This window comes from Barbatula barbatula (genome assembly GCF_947034865.1).
Source record: "Barbatula barbatula genome assembly, chromosome: 25".
NCBI lineage: Eukaryota > Metazoa > Chordata > Actinopteri > Cypriniformes > Nemacheilidae > Barbatula > Barbatula barbatula.
Genome location: NC_136788.1, coordinates 3,950,139 through 3,959,002, shown reverse-complemented (window position 1 = coordinate 3,959,002; position 8,864 = coordinate 3,950,139). Strand labels below are relative to the sequence as shown.

Here is an 8,864-nt window from a genome sequence, read left to right as displayed (position 1 = left end):
AACTGCCACACATATTTGTCAATGGATCTTTGTTTCTGCTAGCTTTCAATGCATGTCCTTTTAGCAGTTCATAAGTGATTGATGGGAGCGCGCAGGTGTGGAACGCGCAGCTCCCTCACTGTGTGCGGGTTCACGGAACAGCTGGACTGACGCGCGCGTTCCCTGTCCACGGTACTGAAAGATCTCCGGCATCTAGCGTAGGCTTCAACCTATCCTATCCAAATTTATTTTCTCCGTCTCTTTCTTTGCAGTACCTGCATATTTTCTTGTTTTCTGGCTTTTTAAATAAATGAATTCTATGGGAGTATCTTTTTCTCGTCCCGTTTATGGGTAAAATTATCTCGAGAAAATGGAAAAGGGAGGAATTCCAGAGGTCGAAGGAAAAGGATTTTTAAAGGACATTTCAGTGACTGGAAAACAATATTTTATTTGACTGCATTTTGGGGGCTTTTAAAGGTCGAATGTTAAGGATTAAAAGCAAAATCCGATTTTTCGTTTGGTCAAAGAAGCACCGCCCGGTCTCCCATACTTAAGGAATATGCTGAAATACCTTGTAGCCATTTCAAATTAAATATTATTATTATTATTATCAAGTGGAATATCGTCTTTGGAGATGGATACGATGAAGGATCGAGTTTTGGCCCCCGGTAAGGAGAGACTGAGGAATCTGGCGGGGAAAACCCTTGGACACATGCACAGGTATCAGTCAGTTCCTTTTACAAAATCACGATGGATACAAATATGAAATATTGCACTATTTACATCAATATTCGATATTTATTAATTCGATGTAAGTGATTAATATAATGGTTCTATGATATACACATTCTCTATATTCTTCGTATAACTACAAAATAATAAATAATTCATAAAAATACATAATTGTGATGGTGTCTTTGCATCTTTTTAGGTTTTTTTCGTTAGTATAATGTACATAAGAAATTAATGTGTGTCGTAAAGATCGTGATGTGATCATGTGTAGATCTGGAGATGAAAGAATTCCTCCGAGGATTCATCCTCTGCCCACAGCGGTAAATTAATAATTCATGAAAAGAAAATCGTGACACGACAAGCTTGAAATATATCGCTATAATTTAATAATAATAATAATAAAATAGAAAACAATAATATATTATTTTATTGTCGGCCCCGAATTAATGAAAAAAAAAACATTTAGGCTATACATTTCACAATTAGGCTATATTTACAGGTTACAACTGACGCACATATATTGACAAATGTGTTTTCACTGCTTTTTTCGTTTACTCATATTTGAAATAATTTGGTAATTCTTTTACATTCTTTTCGTTGTACGAAAACAGTACTTACAGTATTTTACATGCAGATCATTTGTTATGGATAAATGCATTCCAATTATCTACATATGACATTTTGCGTAAAAGATTGTGAATCACCTAGAATAGAGGAGTGGATGTTTAACATCCCAGTAAAAAATAAATAAATAAATGTCACTACGATGTGATACGCAGCAGCACATCTATTTATCACAACCAACAATAAAACAATCAAATAAACGCAATAAAGCATCAAATTCAATTTTGTTTGTATTATTTAGTTGTTTTTATGTCTAAGGTAGTCAGAAAGATTAGTCTTCATTAACACAAAATAGAAAAAATCTTTAATAGCTTATAGTCTATCGAGATATGTCCACGTCTGTGTTTATCTGTGATAATCTAAATACTTAGACGAGGATGTAAGTGACAAAAATGCTGCAATGCGGTGCAAATAACTCCGTTTTCAAAGTCGTGATCAGACAGTTCAGAACAGAGATAAGGGAAGATGATGATGCCGGACAGAAACACCACCAGCGCCTTTGGTTAAATCATTGAGAAAAGAATCAGTTTTTGAAACAAATGATCTACACAAAGACACAAATGAAGCATGTACACAGTTTTAATCCCGTAAACAACACGCACGTCTAATTTCCATTGTAGGCTATTTGGTAACAAAGCCTATTATACGTGCCAGCATAATAAAACTTGTAAAGAATGCTCTCTCTCTCTCTCTCTCTCTCTTTTCTTCTAACTTTTGATTTTCATAACCATACACGTTGCATAACGTAACCTGTATTTTCATAGGGTGATGGAAAAAAAGCAGAAGACGGGTGAGGTTATCGAGTTGACGGAAGATGGGCGGCCCACGCAGATAACGGAGAAGAAAGCGCCCCTGTGCGACTGCACGTGCTTCGGTCTCCCGCGCCGGTACATCATCGCCATCATGAGCGGCCTCGGCTTCTGCATCTCATTCGGCATCCGCTGTAACCTCGGAGTCGCTATCGTCGACATGGTCAACAACAGCACCATTCACAGGGGTGGCAAGATCATAATCAAAGAGGTGAGTGAGGGGCAGATAACCTGCGGAAAACCCTCCTCTTCGTGTGAATGCCCCTCCCTCATGTCGCATCATCACCATCTGACCACGATTCTGTTCATGATTTAAACTCTTCAAATGTTTAAACTAGTAAGAAAATGCTTTCATTCGCATGCGCTTAAAGATAGCTAATCTATGTGTTCTTGTATGCCTATTTTCCCAGAAAGCTAAATTTAACTGGGACCCTGAGACGGTGGGAATGATCCACGGGTCGTTTTTCTGGGGTTATATAGTGACACAGATCCCTGGAGGATATATATCCTCACGGCTGGCGGCCAACAGGTAATTTACATTAGGCAAAAAAACGAAATGTTGATTTTTTTAATTTGTTGATTTATTTATACTAACATATAGCCTATTAATTCATCTTTATTTGTTTTACATGTTTATGGGGTATTTTTTTACACTTTTATACGCTTGATAATAACAAGATAACCAGAAATTGTTCCGTCCACCTACTATTTTTCCAAACATAAGGAAAATCTATAGTGAACAAAGGAGCTTAGAAAAAAAGAATGCGTGAAACACGTGCAGTCTGCGCTAATGAGGTCTCCAGAGGAAAGCATGTCTGCTCTTCTGTATTCAGGGTTCATGGCAACCAGATAAAGCGCCCGCACACGTGATGTGAGACATGGCCTTCAAAAACCATCTAAACTGGACTGGTGTAAACAAGAACGGAAAAATAACAAATACTTTGTATTTTACTGTTGAGTAGCCGACGCACGTTATGTCTGTAAGATATGAGCAATATCAGACATTCCAGAAAACCCAATCACGTTCATTTTAAGACACTTAGATTGATGTTAGAAAGTTCACGTTATGACGACACACAACATATCATATTAAACAAAAAACGAAATAAAAAACGATTTTGCATTGTATGCTATTCTATTTGAAAGAGAGATGATGTTCGTTAGTAAATGCGATTTGTCTTTCTTTTAATTCGAGGGTGTTTGGTCTCGCCATTCTGCTCACATCAACGCTCAACATGTTCATCCCATCTGCTGCGCGCGCGCACTACGGCTGCGTCATCTTTGTGAGGATACTGCAGGGTCTGGTCGAGGTACGACTTTCTTCTTTTCCTCTTTCAACCAGTAATGAAAAGAATCTGTCAACACTCCGTCCTTTCCAAAATGCACGATGATTGTAGCTTCGTGAAAAGTAAAAAATGCATGGCATGACTGTTCATGGACTTATACGTTGTGGTCATGGTTATACACCGTGGGGACATACAGTATGTCATTTATTCCGAACAAACTTTTATTTTATTTGATCCCCGAAATTGCCTTTTTATATCATTTAAAATGCATCCATATGCTTAGAAATCCAATTTATAATCAGAATTAAGCGTTAGGATGCTGGGTGGGTGTCAGGTTCAGGTTTCCAATCCCACTGTAAAATAGACAGACAGGCTTTGTTAAACAAGCTCCCTTAAAACCCTGCAGGATTGACAGATCCGGAGAATAAAGCTTGCATCCTGACATCATCTCATTCTCAAACAACACGACGAACACTGAAATACTATAGCAGCTGTCTCCCTTTACCTGCGTGATGGCCGTCTGCTATTCAGCGTGATTGTTTAGTTTCCTAAGAGTGTTTACTGTAGATGAATCAAATCCCATTTGAGGTTTTATTGTAACCGAAGTAGCCTGTGTTTTGTGTGTTGACATTAGATTCTGCTGTCCTATGCAGCATCGTGCAATTTGTGTCTATATGGGACTGATTGTGTGACAATTAGCTGCTAATGTAGATTTAATGGGCGACATTAGTGTGTTTGTGGGTGAATCAGATTTGGTTTGCTCGACTCTGCATGGATCATTAATCCTTATTTGAGAAGTAATTGTATGTGTTAGTTTTCATTTGTTTAAACACTCGGGTCGCTTTTGTGTCTGTGTTCATGACCCCCATGAAAGCAATTTTTATGTTTTCTTTCTTTAAACAGCATTTTGATATTCTCCAGCAAGAAAAGAATGCATTATTAATTATGAATGACATTTATAAAATAAATCAAACGCTGTAAACGTTTTTGCTGTAGTTGCCTGTAAATTACTGTAGATTTATATTTGTCTAATTTATTGTTAACAGTTTGTTCAAAGATACATAAATATTAAACATTAACAAGTCTTTATCTTTGCAGTAAAAGATGATCAAATAACAGCCTCATGCAAAGCATTCTGGGAAACGGAAATCCGCAAAAAACTTTTTTTCCAATTTTGGTTCCCAGAATGCTTCGCATGAGGCTGTTATTTTATAGTTTTTTTCTGTAAGGTTAATGTTCATTTATCTTTGAACAAACTGTTGCCAGTAAATTACATAAATGGAAATCTACAGTAAGTTACCGGCAAACTGCTGCTAATCGTACTGTAATTTATACAGAATCTTTTAACAATGAAGTAATTTAATAACAACGTGTTTAAAGGCATTATAAAAATAATAACTGTACAATATTTGGGTTACAAAAAATGTCTCTCTGTGTTCAGGGTGTGACCTACCCAGCATGCCATGGGATTTGGAGCAAGTGGGCTCCACCCATGGAGAGAAGTCGCTTGGCAACCACCTCTTTTTGTGGTAAATACTTTACACCCAGTGATAGTCTACACACACCTATCAAAACCTAAAAAAAACCTGTTATTATTCAGGTTCATATGCTGGTGCTGTGATCGCTATGCCGCTGGCTGGAATATTAGTGCAGTACTCAGGCTGGTCTTCTGTCTTCTATATATATGGTGGGTGGAATCATTACATGCTTATGTACAGTAGAACATATGTATCTGATGTTAAATGATGATAAACATTCAGTCATCATTCAATCAACCTGTATGTGACTTTCTTCTACAAAGACATTTTAAAGAACGATATTGTTTCAATCAATTCTTTGACTTTTCATGTCAGTGCTTAGACTTCTAGGTCGGGTTGAATTATTCTTTGACTCTCTGTCGGGTTACAGGGTGTTTTGGGATGGTCTGGTACATGTTTTGGATTCTTGTGTCCTATGAGAGCCCAGCAGATCATCCCACCATTACAGAAGAAGAGAGAACCTACATAGAGGAGAGCATTGGAGAAAGTGCCAATCTGCTTGGGGCAGCTGAGGTACGTTCTCCAATGTGATTTCTGCTTGTAAATCCGCTTTTTAAGAATGACGTCATGCACCATTGCTTCTGGGTCTAAACAATCTATCGGAAGCCATAGGCAAACATAAACAATGCTGATGTACACTAATAGTTTGCTGTAAAATGTCAAAAACACCATCCCTAATTTTTGTCTCCATAACGAAACATCAGATGTCCAGACAGCGGTTAATTTTTTTATATATATTAATGTCAGAGATTCCGTTAGACTGTGAGTACAAAAACTGTAGTTGCTGTAGCTTAAGTAGTCGCCTCAATCCATTGGAGGCTTGGACCCGGAAACAGTATTCCTTACGTCCCGTCTACTTCCAGAAACGGGCTGATTGTTAATGAGCAACAAATCTCTGGGAGATGAGCAGTGTGTTCTGTTTGTTGGTCAGCAATTTCATTTCATTTCAAGAGGTCTTCAAATCGAGAACATAAGACCTCAATATAGATACCAAACTCAAACAATATGTAACGTTTTTTGTTACAGAAATTCAAGACACCCTGGAGGAAGTTCTTTACCTCTATGCCGGTCTATGCAATCATTGTGGCCAATTTCTGCAGAAGCTGGACCTTCTACCTGCTGCTCATCAGTCAACCGGCGTACTTTGAGGAAGTGTTTGGCTTTGAAATCAGTAAGGTGAGAGAACAACTATTGTGTATATGTGTATATATATATATATATATATATATATATATATACATGTATGTGTGTGTGTTTTTACATTGTGATTACATATCTGCATGTTATTACACTTTTGACTGTAAACCTACCCAGAACATGTATATTTTCTGGCAAGGATTCACTTTGAATCATTACTCTGTTTTATATTTGACCTCTAATTCACTGCTGTCACTACCCATGGATCGAGTCACCCATATTGGATTGTGTTTCTCATGTTGGACATTCAGAAATGTCAGCTCATAGTGGTGTACATAAATAAAGCCTGACACTCTTATTGATCTTTGACCTCTAAGTAAAACGACTGAAATAAATCCTGCAGGTCTGACAGTTGCAATTGAACCAATGCTTTGATCCTGCCGCTCATAACTGCTCATACATGCAGCAAGAGAGATTTGAGTTGGAAGGTGTTTTGGGAGTTTTTGAGAAAACTCTTCGGATCTTCACTGAAGTAGTCAATGACAACATTTAACTTATATTTTTTAGATCCACTGATATTTTTTAGTGTTAGAAATGAAATTGAAGCTATACAACGTTCCCCACCTGCTACAGTGTTCATATATTAAATATGTATAGCCTAAAGTGATGGTGTTTTGTCATAAGACATGGGGAAAATAACAGTATATTCAATAGGGTTGCATTAATAACTCCAGAATAATTTTTTTTGATGAGCAATCTTGGATGGTGAATTCCTGAGCACTTCTGATTGTAAGATCTGTTTGTGATTTGTGTGCGGTCAGGTCGGAATGGTCTCTGCTCTGCCCCATCTTGTCATGACCATCATAGTGCCGATCGGCGGTCAACTTGCTGACTTCCTGCGCAGGAAAAATATTCTATCCACCACAAACGTCAGGAAAATAATGAACTGTGGAGGTGAGAAAGTGATTATTTGTAATTGTTTTTAACTCACACAATTCCTTTTCACTGAATTGAAAATGCATGTCAACATTTTGTTTGTAGGGTTTGGAATGGAGGCCACTTTTCTGTTGGTGGTGGGTTTCTCTCACAGTAAAGGTATGGCCATCTCTTTTCTGGTGCTAGCAGTTGGATTTAGCGGCTTTGCTATTTCAGGTGAGTGTTACAAAACATAGTATATGGGAATATGTCAACCTAGACATTTAGATTGATAGCCACCACAGTAATGCAAGAATGCAGATTAAATATGTACAATGGTACAACAATGCATGCATGTAACACGACCAATTGTCTTTATCTGCAGTAGACAAAGTACAGGGTGCTGAGTATGAAAACAATTCTGAACTTGTTTTATTTTTTCTTTCAGGATTCAATGTCAACCACCTAGACATTGCGCCAAGGTATGCCAGCATACTAATGGGTATTTCTAACGGGGTGGGCACACTCTCTGGTATGGTCTGCCCTCTCATTGTAGGCGCCATGACGAAAAACAAGGTGAGCTGAAATGAAGTTATGCTCATTATTACTAGCAAGTTTGTAGTTATGACTATCAAAACCAATAGAGCCTGGCTATGTTTCAAATTACAAATAAAAACACCATTCATAAAATGTATATGCTGTACAGTGTAAACAGCATGCTTATTTTCTTTATGCATGGGTATACTGCTCTCCAAAATGTGAAGTGGAGCATAATGGTCGTCCATCTTTGTTTCCAAGATGGTACCTGGATCCCACTTGGAAACGTACCATGTGATGTGATAGCAATGTTGAATGCTACTCTTAGAAATATTTATTGATGCATAGTGCATACTTTTAACAAACTATTACATAGAAAGTATACTACTTTTACAAGTCTAGGCACTGCTTTTTGATTCTTGGTATAGCCACTAAGACAATCAACTGCTCAATATTCGTCCCACTGAAAATAACAAAATCTGTATTATCAAATTTTCCATTTTGGCCATCAGACACGAGAAGAGTGGCAGAACGTCTTCCTGATCGCCTCGCTGGTGCATTACGGGGGAGTGGTGTTTTATGGGATCTTCGCCTCAGGCGAGAAGCAGCCTTGGGCAGATCCGGAGGAGACCAGCGACGAGAAGTGTGGCTTCATCGATGAAGACGAGTTAGCAGAGGAGACTGGTGACATCACACTGAGCCATGCACCATTCGGGGCCCAGAGTGCTCTTGGGGGCCCCGCCAAAACATATGGGGCCACGACACAGCTGAACGGGGGATGGGCCAAAGGCTGGGAGAAAACTGAGGAATACGTCCAAGAGGAAGCGGGACAGGCGTATAGAAGAGACGGGTACTCATAGATAATTCAATCAGAGAGTCTTAGTCCAATCCAATTTGGAAATCATGATTGGGTAGGAAGAGTACATGAGAAAGTGCATAATGTATTCAGAGAGAAAATCTATCCTTAGAAAATACTGAATATAAAGTCCTATCATAGGAATTTAGAAGACATATATATGACTAAATCAATTTAAAGACTTGAGTAGGAATAGATGTTTATTTAAACAAAAATATTTATGTTCAGATATTACTGTGGTTTATAGCATTTAATCAACAGACAATACAGCACAGACATATCTTAACTCAAAGCACAGGTTCTAGTTTTGGTTCAGTTAGGTGTCGTCCACTGTGTGAATTTAGTAGATGAGTTGTTGTTGAGTTTAATAGATCTGAAGCAGATTAGAGTAGGTTAATCCGTAGTTTTGTTCAAAAGAAACAACTGTTTCACGTGGACGATATTTTGTCTC

The 8,864-nt window shown here is 38.1% G+C and overlaps 1 protein-coding gene across 1 annotated transcript; it reads left to right on the top strand.

Annotated features, from left to right (window-relative positions):
- Positions 1–613: 613 nt before the first annotated feature.
- Positions 614–8,417, top strand: slc17a6a (solute carrier family 17 member 6a; the record flags this gene model as incomplete). Its single annotated transcript, XM_079450386.1, has 12 exons — positions 614–699; positions 2,100–2,355; positions 2,555–2,673; positions 3,340–3,454; positions 4,872–4,959; positions 5,031–5,117; positions 5,339–5,481; positions 5,995–6,144; positions 6,927–7,059; positions 7,147–7,257; positions 7,469–7,596; positions 8,070–8,417. 12 exons carry the CDS (start codon positions 614–616, stop codon positions 8,415–8,417), a joined length of 1,764 nt encoding a protein of 587 aa, XP_079306512.1.
- Between the last annotated feature and the right edge of the window lie 447 nt (positions 8,418–8,864).